The 14003-nt window shown below is 29.4% G+C and overlaps 2 protein-coding genes across 3 annotated transcripts in view; both read right to left on the bottom strand.

Moving 5' to 3' along the window:
* Positions 1 to 2060: 2060 nt before the first annotated feature.
* LOC113561071 lies at positions 2061 to 2822 on the bottom strand. Its single transcript, XM_026967277.1, has one exon. It carries the CDS (start codon positions 2792 to 2794, stop codon positions 2402 to 2404), a length of 393 nt encoding a protein of 130 aa, XP_026823078.1. The 5' UTR covers positions 2795 to 2822; the 3' UTR covers positions 2061 to 2401.
* A 1383-nt stretch (positions 2823 to 4205) lies between these two features.
* Positions 4206 to 14003, bottom strand: part of LOC113561068 (bestrophin-4) — a 49242-nt gene continuing 39444 nt past the window's right edge. For both annotated transcript variants that reach the window (XM_026967273.1, XM_026967272.1), the window contains exons 10-11: positions 12055 to 12221; positions 4206 to 4693 (exon numbers count right to left, since the gene is read on the bottom strand). In XM_026967273.1, the coding sequence (XP_026823074.1) occupies positions 4277 to 4693; positions 12055 to 12221 (584 nt within the window). In that variant the 3' untranslated portion in view covers positions 4206 to 4276. The remainder of the gene's footprint in view (positions 4694 to 12054; positions 12222 to 14003) is intronic.

The following is a 14003-nucleotide window of genomic DNA, read 5'->3' as shown; positions in this document are numbered from 1 at the left end:
TAAAATTTTAATAATATGCCACACACAATAATAATATATAATTATATGTAATTATTTTTCGTTTAAAAAGTTGTAGAGTATAAAAATATAGCGAAAAAAAGACAAGCTCATAATATGTATATAGGTATGTACATAAACATTATATTATATTAGAATACAACAAAAGTGTGTGCAAAAAAAAAAAAAATTAAAAATCATTTTTAAACTGATCACAGTTCTCATATAATATTATAATTTATATACCGCAGATTTATTAAAACTATGCTCCGAGATAAAATTCACCCAATATTTTAGGCGAATATTTCAAGGTCGATCACTAATAATTTTACGTAATTTATTTTATTATATCGCTCAAATTTCCTGCAATCGTTTAATACACGGCTGTAATAATAATACACTATTATAGTCAACGACATATGTCTTGTTATACCCGTTTTAGGTTTTGAAATATTATATTGTCTTTACACTATCAGTGATAGTCTATCACTACAGATTGTATAAGGAACGTAATTAAAAAATTGTTTCATATCCCATTTACTAGAGTAAAAAACATACTCAATTAGGTTACACATTATTGTATATTATATTACACAGGCATAATATTATAATGATAGACATATTGGACGGCATATTTGGTGTTTTGATTAGGTATCACATTTTGTTCATATATATTATAATATACATATATATAGGTATATTATAAAAATCTAGTAATTTTAACATCTAACTAATTCTATTTATTATTAAGATTATAATGTTGCTAAAACAATGGTATATATATATATAATAATAATAATAACATAATACACTCTTATAATAATAATGATAATATTTACAAATATTTATGTATAGTATTTTAAATAGTATACATTATATAGGTACGATATAGAAACGTGTTATTTTATTTATAGTATTAATATGTGAGTTGGGTTAGTTGTTAGAATTTATACATACATTATTGGTTTATATGCCTCATTTTATATATATTATATACAGTGGCGATTTAAAATATTATATAGGTACAACATAAAAATATAATATAATTGTTCAAATTGAGCAAAATTCATAATAATTTGACTCTTAGGCGTTACATATTATAATTTATAATTTTTTTATTACTAAAAAATATACAATATCGCGTCATCTCGCTTAGCCACTCGCTACTTACAATTTATTACCTATGTATACATAATACACTTATATTGTTTATTATTTTATTATGGTCGTATTACTGTATTTGTTGTACACGTAAGTATGCAACGTGTTCGCACGAGTCTATAAAATACGATATGCATAAATACATTGTACCAGTGTACCATATTATGTATAATACGAGTTCCGATATGCACGAGGCATCATATAATAATATTGTTTTCATATTATTATATTATGATATACATAATATATAGGAAAATACTGCAGCAGTTCTGGGACTGACGGTATGTACTATCACGCGATGTATATGCTCGTTGTCAGCAGTCTCGTCATTCGGAATGGTACACCGAAAATAATATGTTATAATAATATTGATATTATGTATAATACGCAGTAAGTATCTACATCGAATGCGTAATAAATAAAAACGTATTACAATGGCGATATATGTATGCATTATGCATCAGATTAAAGAAGATTTTTTTTGGAAAATTTTTTATCGCTACGGACACTGCTGCACATTAATACATTTATAATTATCGATATTAATCGGGGATTCCAAACAATCGAAAATCTAACCGAGATATTCTATCGTAGGTACTCGACCCAACGCGCTTATAGTAACCAACAAACCGTTGGCGTACTATAAAAACTCTCGGACAAACCGATGATGTATCAGGAAACGACGCTCGCCGACGACAAGGTAAATGTTGCGTATACATTATACTTGGTACTCGACGTGCAAGGAAATGTCTAGGAATCGATGATTTTTTCCACATTAAGCTCAATTTTATTTCGGAAAGTTTAGCGCCATCAGCCTTATCGAAGAGAATCGTTCTCAAGTGCTTTACATAGGTAATATAAAATATTTACACCTGTTGATGGTTTTTTTATTTGTTTTTTTTTTAATTATTAACTATATAATCCACGGGAGATCGTATGAGAATTTAAGACGAACAACGGGTATTAGGCACGTCCGGTACAATTAAATCAAATCGTATCGTTAAATTATTATATTATTATATCTCTTACACCTCCATCATTCCCCATCTCCACAGGCCCATTCGCAGTCTTTACGTGCGCGCAGTCGTCGCGGTTTCGGAAACAACAACAACAACAAAATACCGTCAACCCCGAGCACGTAATAACAAAGATAAAATCTATAATTTGTGCACATTATAATATTATTATTATTAACTAAATGATTATGATTAACGGAAGAAACTGGAAAAACGGAACGGCCGATCTACACGTACACCTCGCCCCTCTTGCGCCTGTTGGCCGCCGGCGTCTTCCGGTCGTCCGTACTGGACACGCTGCCGCTGGAACTGCCGCCGCACGCGCTGTCGTCCTTGTCCGAGTGGTGCGCAGCGGCCACCGTGGCCGCGGTGACGTCTGTGATGAGCAACGGCTGCGCGGGTGGCGTGGTCGCGCCGCCCGTCGCCGACGCCGCGGTGATGCCGAGCGACGACAGCAGTGGCCGACTCATGGACACCGTGGACATGGCGATCGGGCTGACCGACATGGTAGTGTACACGGCGGTGCCGGTGAATGCCGGGTTCAGCACGCCCTGGCAAACGCCCATGCTGCCGGCCACTCGGCGCTGGTTGTGCAACGTGCCCGACAGGTTGGGGTCCATTTCTTGGATTGGCGATAACACCACCTGCGACGACCACACAACAATTAATCACTTTTATCTAATATACATTATAATATATTATAGTTTTTACGCAATTTAAAATATTATATAGGTACAACAAAAAATATAATATAATTGTTCAAATTGAGACAAAATTCATATAATTTGACTCTTAGGCGTTACTATTATAATTTATAATTTTTTTATTACTAAAAAATATACAATATCGCGTCATCTCGCTTAGCCACTCGCTACTTACAATTTATTACCTATGTATACATAATACACTTATATTGTTTATTATTTTATTATGGTCGTATTACTGTATTTGTTGTACACGTAAGTATGCAACGTGTTCGCACGAGTCTATAAAATACGATATGCATAAATACATTGTACCAGTGTACCATATTATGTATAATACGAGTTCCGATATGCACGAGGCATCATAATAATATTGTTTCATATTATTATATTATGATATAACATAAATATATAGGAAAATACTGCAGCAGTCTGGGACTGACGGTATGTACCTATCACGCGATGTATATGCTCGTTGTCAGCAGTCTCGTCATTCGGAATGGTACACCGAAAATAATATGTATAATAATATTGATATTATGTATAATACGCAGTAAGTATCTACATCGAATGCGTAATAAAATAAAAACGTATTACCAATGGCGATATATGTATGCATTATGCATACAGATAAAGAAGATTTTTTTGGAAAATTTTTTATCGCTACGACACGCTGCACATTAATACATTTATAAATATCATATTAATCGGGGATTCCAAACAATATCGAAAATCTAACCGAGATATTCTAGCGTAGGTACTCGACCCAACGCCGCTATAGTAACAACCGTTGGCGTACTATAAAAAACTCTCACACCGATGATGTATCAGGAAACGACGCTCGCCGACGACAAGGTAAATGTTGCGTATACATTATACTTGGTACTCGACGTGCAAGGAAATGTCTAGGAATCGATGATTTTTTCCACATTAAGCTCAATTTTATTTCGGAAAGTTTAGCGCCATCAGCCTTATCGAAGAGAATCGTTCTCAAGTGCTTTACATAGGTAATATAAAATATTTACACCTGTTGATGGTTTTTTTATTTGTTTTTTTTTATTAATTATTAACTATATAATCCACGGGAGATCGTATGAGAATTTAAGACGAACAACGGGTATTAGGCACGTCCGGTACAATTAAATCAAATCGTATCGTTAAATTATTATATTATTATATCTCTTACACCTCCATCATTCCCCATCTCCACAGGCCCATTCGCAGTCTTTACGTGCGCGCAGTCGTCGCGGTTTCGGAAACAACAACAACAACAAAATACCGTCAACCCCGAGCACGTAATAACAAAGATAAATCTATAATTGTGCACATTATAATATTATTATTATTAACTAAATGATTATGATTAACGGAAGAAACTGGAAAAACGGAACGGCCGATCTACACGTACACCTCGCCCCTCTTGCGCCTGTTGGCCGCCGGCGTCTTCCGGTCGTCCGTACTGGACACGCTGCCGCTGGAACTGCCGCCGCACGCGCTGTCGTCCTTGTCCGAGTGGTGCGCAGCGGCCACCGTGGCCGCGGTGACGTCTGTGATGAGCAACGGCTGCGCGGGTGGCGTGGTCGCGCCGCCCGTCGCCGACGCCGCGGTGATGCCGAGCGACGACAGCAGTGGCCGACTCATGGACACCGTGGACATGGCGATCGGGCTGACCGACATGGTAGTGTACACGGCGGTGCCGGTGAATGCCGGGTTCAGCACGCCCTGGCAAACGCCCATGCTGCCGGCCACTCGGCGCTGGTTGTGCAACGTGCCCGACAGGTTGGGGTCCATTTCTTGGATTGGCGATAACACCACCTGCGACGACCACACAACAAATTAATCACTTTTATCTAATATACATTATAATATATTATAGTTTTTACGCAATTTATAACAAATAATACGCATATAATATGTATCTATGCAAATATTAAGAACATTCGTAGTTATTATTTTGATTTTTAAATTGTTATCATTGTTATTTAACAAGTCAAAGTTAAATTGGTTTTTTTAAAAACATTTGATCTAAAAGTTTGAAAAAAGTCTGAAAGTCAACGTCTACATAACTATATACTATTATATAGTAATGGTTACTTTTTCAAAAGTTTAAAAGTATAAGATTCTAGTTCCAGTTCATAAAGTGCGAGAAAAAATTAAGTTTTTATTCGTAATAATTTAAGTTTTGCCATTAATAATCTTAATAATTATAATTATAGTGCGTTTATTTGTATTAATCTATCGAATTTCAAAAATTCGACATGACTATAATACCGGAGGTTGATAAACTTATTTGGAGCGACTTGGTAATAAGCCCTGGATTGATTTGGAATAGTAATCGAACGAGATTCGGCACAACTATCAAAATGACCTATATTTAAACTTTAAACGAAGAAAAAACATGGACACGATTATCAAAAATATGAATTTTGTAAGACACGTTTAAACTCTTTAGCCAATGATTTTCTAAGTATTTTTTATATAAATCTTTGATTTTTAATTTAGGTTATACGCAGTACAGTATACGTTACTATAATCAGCGCGGTCCACAATAATGTTTCCGAATGGGTTACTTATAATCGAATAATAAATATTAAAATATTGTAATTTGATATTGAAATGAAAACTTAAAAAATGGTCATTGATAATGTCCGTGTATGAAATTCAAAGTTATAAAATGTGTTCTTAGAAAACAAACGAAAAGACACATTATTCATCTGGTTTGAGCGAAAATGAAATCGGTTTTATATGATTCTGACGAAAGCGCATGTTGGGCGAAACCGGACCCGACCACACTATGTTATATATACCATTTCGTGTTTCTATTATCAAACAAACCGTGATTAATTTAATTATTTACGATCATCTCGAAAAATAACTTTAAAAATGACAAATTAGTTCCGTGACAAACGCGGGGTAAAAAAAAAAAATGACAGTCAAACGACCCGATTTAAGCATTTACATAATATACTATAAGGAAAAAAATTAAAATAAAATAAACGTGTTGATATGAAAAAAAAATCAAAGCGAACGTGTTCTTTTTTGGCATTGATCGTGAATGTGAACGAATTACATTTATTCTAACATAGGCCACTGCAGCGTACGCGGATATGATAACTACAGATATAAGGTAGCGATCTCCTGTATCGATCACGCAGGTTTTCCTAGCTGCTAATCTACACATATTATCATACAATTTATCACGATTTATTTTAGACGACAATATTTGTACAGGGTGTTTGATGTTTGTCACCTCATCAATATAGTATTTTTTCTATTTTTTAAATCAATGTGATAATTTAAAAATATTATAATATAACTATTGTCTGTAAATTGTAATATATTTTTAGTTATTTTTTTTCCTTACTATAAGGAAATTCTATTTAAAATTGACATTTAACAAAATACAATAATAATAATAATAATAATAAGTATAAAAGGGTTACGTCAAAATTTGACGACTTGAATGAAAGAAACATCCAGTGACCATAACTTGAATGGTTTTACTTGTTAGTGTGTTTTATTCTTTTTATTGTTTGGTTATTTGTTAAGGAGATCGCGCGGCCAATTACGCTTTAAGCGACGTGGATAATTTTCCGGTAGATTAATAGAAGAGCGATTTGATAATATTAAGAGGTTTAGTTTACTTGTATTTGAAATAATATAGAATTAAAATTTTATTTTCGCTTTTCTGAATAGATATTAGAGATACCAAATTTATGCAATATGATGCGAGTATTGTTACTATAGTTAATACGAAATATAAACTTAAGTATAATATGTCTCATATTTTATAAGTCATGTTATTATAATTTTTATTTTTCAAAATAACCCACACCTTTGTTTATTTTGTTCTAAATATTGCACATATTAACCGTTCCGTTATTACGACAATCAACATTTAATTGCCGGTAAGTATACCTACAAAATTTTATAGATATCGTGATGATTGCCTGGTATAATGTGGTTGCAGATAACCTGAAATACGACTCGTGTATCAACCACAACTCGAGACTATAACGTCATTATTATATGCTATACGAAAACGGCGGAGGGGAATTGGAATAACAACCAAAATCGATGGAGTATTATATAGTAACGATAATATGTGTTTAGTAAATTCGTTTTAAATGTAATATTTTGACAGTAACATGCCCGTCCGGTGACTGCTGCATGCAAAAATACTCCAAAATCGGTCTCTGAATCTACAGCAGTTACAGGCGATATTACTAGGTTTAAATACTTAACAATGAGTATCATATTTTATGAATTTAATATTATATAATGTAGGTACTTATATAATATTGTAAATTGTAATAAATTCTATGTCGACCTTTACTGCAGACTATTATTTGGTTTGCAGTTCAACCAGAATTTTATCCTTTAAAGGATTAGAAACAATTCATCCAACCCCGGATATGAAAATAAAATAATCATATTAAGGTTTAGCCAGATTTAAGCCAATTAAAATAATTTGTGTAATAATTATACCTTTTTTATAAAATTTATTATTATAGTATTATTTTATTGAACTAAAACATAATGTATGAACAATCACGTTCGTGTATATACAGTCTTAAAGTTTAGATGAGCAAAGTAATGGAACAATATATTTTGGAATACCCTTGTACCAATCCACTCAGTTTCATTTAAAATTTAAATACATACATCTATATATTAAACAATTTATTAGAAAATAGTTCACTTATACTAATTAGATATACAAAATTAAAAAGTATGTTTTCATTTAAGAGAGTAAAAAAACTTAAAAAATGATAAGAATTTACCTCTAAAAAAAATATTGTAAACATATATTTTTTTCTAAAAATGTTGTTTGTAATGACTTTAATAATGTAAATAAAAATATAATAATTTAATAAATATCTCAGGTTAAACGGATCACTATTATTTGGTTGTACCTACATTTATTATATTATACAAAAGATAAAAAAAAATTATCTTCACGATACTTGAAAACCTGCAATTAGAAATTTATAGATATAAATATTTTAGAACTTAAAAATATCGAATTATATTCATTTAAACTGAGTTTTTAAATATGTACGTCTTAGGTGTATAGGTAAAAAATGAGTGGATGGAGAAATATTATTATGTATAGTCGGTAGACTCACCCCAAGTTAATATGCTCATTATATTTTATATACAAATAATAATATACGTGTCGAGAGTAAAGAGAGAAAGATATATATTATAGAGAGAGAAATAAATATAGAATGCGAGAAAGAGGGTGGGAGGGCCTATTAAACATTTTTGAAATATTTTAAATTCTGAACGGAGCGAAGAATGTATACAACACCTGGTCACGACGATGTAGTTTTTATTATTATAGTTTTATTGTAACAAAGAATATACTGGAAATATTTTGTGTAACAATTTCGTGTGAATTAAACATTGAGCCTAAACAGTACGACAGTATTAGATTAGGTCATTTTCGAGTATCTCAATACAGTTTCTTTGAATGTGTTTGTAAAAATGTTTACTCGACAGTCGACACTACATCATAATAAGTACTGAAAACAAGCTGTTCATAAGAGCAAATTTCGATAAATATTGAAAAAAAATAACTAATGTATAAATAGTATTAATTGTAATCTATAAAAATGACAATATATAATAAGATGATAATACTATATAATGTATATATATACTATATTAATATTATATAGTATTAAAAAAAAATCATGTAACTTAAATTGTATAATAATAATATACCTATTTATAAATACTCTAACTCTAAATACAATTACATAATTCAAATTAAATTTAAAATATCTTCATAACATATCGTTTGTAAGCAATAACAATATATAAATAATAAGAATCTACCATTAAATGTTTGAATATGTTTAATTATTATTTCAATTTTTATTGAATTTTATTATTAATTTATTATTAGTTTTAATAATTTCCAGAATGATTTCAAAAAACCTTCAATATTCTTTTTAACTAGGTATTCAAATAAGGTTACATAAAACTAGTGGGCAGTAGAAATTATCAAAATAATGTTTAAAAAAAATAAATAAGAATTATTAGCAAACAATTACTAAATTATATGACTTACTTTATCATAATATTCACGTAACTATATAATTCATTGAACAGGTTCTTAAAATGAACAAATTAAAAATATGCAAATGTACAGATTATATTATAATCTTAAATTTAAGAAAAATTATCCGTTAAATAGTTTACAATAGAAAAGAGGTTTTAATTATTTTAATGTATATCCATTCTTATGAAAACTCTTAAGAAGTACAAAAAAATTAAAGAATTTTAAAATATGGTCTTTGAGTAAAAGGTGCCTATATCAAACAATTCTAAAAATCAGGTTTTGAATAATTGCATTCTTAAAGGCAATAAAAGTCAAAGGGAATGAAATATTTGATAAATCACCATTCACCTTGTATATTATTATCGTATTTAGGAAATGTAATTTTTTTAGTATTTTCCTTTTATAGTTATTATAGATTACAATGCAGATAATAAATTATGAATAACATTCGAAAAATATTAAAATAATCTATACAAGCGTCATTTGTTCCGCTCTCCGTTCAGAACTATTTTCGCGGAAGACACGATTGACGATAATTTTACACATAAATTACATGTTAAACTGAATATAACCAATTCATAATACTCTATTATACCAATATATCTGACCACTATATCCTCTGCAGATCGATTGTTCTTCGTTAAATTATGAATTACATATATTATTAATGTATAGTAAAAAAAATATATTATATATTATAATGGGTACCAATAGTTTTTTAAATTTAATGTATCGCCAGAATAGATAAATGCTGATCATTTTTATATAACCGTAACACCGCTTAGAATACTGTTTTGCAATTGATTATATGCTTATGTGCGATGATTCATTATATCAGTTAGAATTTTAAAACACCCGCCTCAGTGGTCCACTAGAATCAATGCATTTATTGTTTCGTAAAAATTATTCAAATATTATTCAATTATTCTTTGAATAATTTATTTGTACAACACGATTATAATATTCTAATTTTAACATAAATGCAATACTTGAGTAATATCACACAACGAATGTGCCGATTGCCAAGTTTTATGATATGAACGTTAATTATTAATTCCAAAATTAAAATAAACAAGTAATAATAAATATTACATTACCTATTACTTTGACTAATTAAATGCAACGAGTACGTGTTATCTAAATCGGAAAGCACGTCAAATTACTTCTTATAAATATTCTAATATTAAATATGTATAAAACAAAAGCAGTACCACCCACGAAATAACCTTAAAAGATTTAATTTTTCAGAAGCCGATTAAACAATTATAATGCAAAACAGATTACACGATCACAACTCTCGAGATACACGATAGGTACCTCGTACCTATAAAGGCCAAAACAATATAGAGAAATAATAGTTCTATATTCTATTGCACATAAACATTGAAAATAAAAGATGGGTATACTTATATTATATTTGTCTAGGTAACCTTCAGTACTAAATGGATAATTAATTTTTGCTTCAACATTTTGCAAAAAAAATTTTACTGCTCAGATTTTAATAATTACGTACTGAATGATTGATCAAAATTTTAGTATTACATACTTATATCATAAATATAATTATAGTTGTATTATGCTGTTGTTGCCTGCTAGTATGATTACCTAGTTATTTTCTACGATTATACCATCGTATTAATAAATTGCGCTTCTCTTAAATGCTTAAATACATATTTTGAAAATAATTTCAAATATTATAAAAATTTGAACGTGCTCAAACAATTAGATCTTCAAGGTTTAGCCATTTAACCTGATTTCGATCATTTTAATACAAAGTCTGTGATTCACTAATCGTATAATAAGTCGGAACATTTTTACCTTCTAGAAAATACATTTTTCACACAATAAGATGGTTTTAATCTAAGACCTAATTATAATATTTATGAATTTGTAAAAAATGTTGATTATTTATTAATTTTGACGCATAGAGAAGCGAGGAATTTTAAAATGTTAAATGAATATATTCCAAAGAATAATAAAATTTATTAAAACCATGGGACGAGATTTATGTGATACTTATTATTAAATTATTTGTTATAAATCTAAAAATTAAGGGTTGATACATTGATAGTTGGACAGATTAAACCACGATTGAAGAATAACCTAAGTACAAGTTTATAATAATGATTTTATGTAGATTTTAGGTGTATAAATTGTGAAATATTAATTTTTTTTTTATTTACAGGAAAAAAACAGAAATCCAGTAGTTAACGATTATTGTGTGTATCTTTATTTATTTTTATCCTCGTTGAACTAAATATATGTAATTTTTACATCTAGATACAAGAAATTATCATTTTTCTAAATAATTATTCTTTAAGTAAAACTTTTAAAATGTTATATGTACTTTGATATTATTTATTTAACTTAACATAGTTACCACTTGTAATTAGTTATTATAAATAGGTACTTAATTAACATAGTTAGACAGATAGGATTAAATTAGGTTAAGTTAGTTAGTAGTTGTCAAGTTATACCTTATACATATCAAAAAATAAAAATATATTGTCAGAAAATTTGCTAATCATACAATTTATTATGTTAAAAATATTCTATTATAAACAATATTTTTAAAAATATATGATCATATAAATTAATCTTCATTTTCATATAATATCTTAACGCGAAAAAATTGATTAATAAAGATTCAAAATATATCAAAGAAAAAAGTACCTATCTAGAATTTCGGTACACGTATTATTAAATGTTGAAAGACACAAACATATCTGAATCTAAGAAACCGGCTACCAGCACCAGAAGGCAAAATTAATAAACAGAAAACAACCAAACTGTAGTAGGTATATGGTCGATACGAATAATACATTCCTATAAGTTATAATTATTAGACACTTTTCACATTGGACTATTTTAAAAACTAGATATTTCAGACTTCAACTGTAATTTTACAGAATTTTTTAATAGCGTATATAGATAGAATTTTAAATAACCTACTCGCATAGTATATGCATTTTTATCGAATCTACTAGCGAATATAATAATATACGATTGATGACACTATGACAGCTCCTTTTTGGGTATACTATATATTTATTTATTTTTTCAACCAATAAAACTATATTTATTACAACTTATTGTATTATTGTACCTGTACGACTGCGGGCAAATCTGACGGATATGTTCCTGACTGAGTAGAACCGTTGACGGACATATTCTGTTTGTTGTCCTTATCGACAGCACCGTCCTTTTGCACATCCGGCGTCGGAATTCTAGGCCTTCCTCTGGCATTCATTTGTCCATTAATCTTGTTCGAACCTAAAAGTAAAACATACGATATTTATTGTCCTTAGGATTACGTGTATGCTGTGTAGAGTATAAGTACCTACTTATATTATGTATACATACGCGACTAACTGATTTAAAATGTGGAACGGCAGACACATAACGGGAATGACAGCGGTGTTATAACCACTGTGATTCCTAAGAGTCCTTCGCGCTTAGCTGGTAATCAAAATACCCTTATTTTATTCTACTTTTTTTTCTTTTTTAGATTACAACATATAAGTATAAGTGTTATAAATGTAAGTCGTAAGTGCCATATAAGTGTTTCATGTCAAACTATCGTCTATAGACAAATAATTACGAAATAGGTAATACGAAATATCCGTACATAATAATATAATATAGAAAATAATACCAAATTAATTCTTTATCAAAAATAATAAACTGTGTATTCAACTTTAATTTTTTTTAATTATTAAACTAACGCTCAAAAACCATAGTCGTTTACGTCCTGTTTATCTACATGCGAAATTAGAGCTAATCTATATAATTTAATGTTTTATAAAAGTTCAATTTCGATGAAAGAAGTATAATTAACATTATAATATGTAGGTAGTAGCTATAAGTATATAACAAAAAAAAAAAAACAATACTACTTTATTACAAAATATTCGTAAAATTTTGAAATAGACATTATTCAACATAGCCATTCAAATCATTATAAACGTGACAGACTACAGATTTGTCATAAATGAGATTCAAGTACGAACTTGACGATCATATTATATAATCGGAAATTGCAATATTGCATTGTTGCAGGGACGTATTGGCTATGCAAATATGGAGCGAGACTACAAACTATAATAGTTGTTAATCACATAATTTATTTAAAAGGTAATTGGAATTTATTATAACATAAAATTAGTATTTAATATTATTTATTTTATTTATATATGTATACGTTATACCTATATCGACTTCACATATATGGCTATATGTAATATATATATATATATAATATTATGTACTGAATACTATGCAGAATTATATAAGTGAATTAAATTTAACCTGAGTCGAATTAATTATTTTATTAATTATAATAATAACAATACAAACAATTTGCACGCGTGTAATAATAATAAGATATAATTTTGTTTGCTTTAACTTTTAAGAACTCGATATGATGTATTTTACGTAATAGTAATTAAAAACGTGCATATTTTTAATAATTTATAATTAAAAATGTATCGAGAACTTGGTATTTTAGAAGTCGACCCATTAGGTGTTCTGCACGTAACGTTTGAACACTTGTAACTTGTAAGTTCACGGTTTATATTAAAATAGCGCGTATTGGGTACCTTCATTAAAACGTGTAGTACTATTAAAATACGCAGGAAAAATGACAGCTCCACTTTTCGTAACATTAATATTACTAAATTAAATTTGTTTAGTCTCTGCAGAATATACTCGAGTACTTGCGTGATCGAGTGACGAACGTATTATACCGTACTAAGTAATTGCAGTTTCGATTAAATTATCGCAAATTTGACTTTGTGCGAAATTAAATCGGGAATTAGTATAATTACACATCACACGAAACGCCTATAAGAAAATACAAGTAACGTTGTTATTAGTCTAATCTACACAAAATCAATCGAGCCGGACAAATTGTTAATAATATTCCTGTTTGAATGAAGAAAAAAAATGAGCTTTGCCGTTAAGCCATTTTAAAACAAACCAAATACGATAACTCATCAAGACTTTCGGGTATCCCATGACTTCCTTTTTGTAAAAGAAATAACTTATTAGAAACAT

Source organism: Rhopalosiphum maidis, chromosome 1 (genome assembly GCF_003676215.2).
Source record: "Rhopalosiphum maidis isolate BTI-1 chromosome 1, ASM367621v3, whole genome shotgun sequence".
Taxonomy (NCBI): domain Eukaryota; kingdom Metazoa; phylum Arthropoda; class Insecta; order Hemiptera; family Aphididae; genus Rhopalosiphum; species Rhopalosiphum maidis.
The sequence above is the reverse complement of the archived record's forward strand: the minus strand, read 5'-3'. Positions and strand labels throughout refer to the sequence as shown.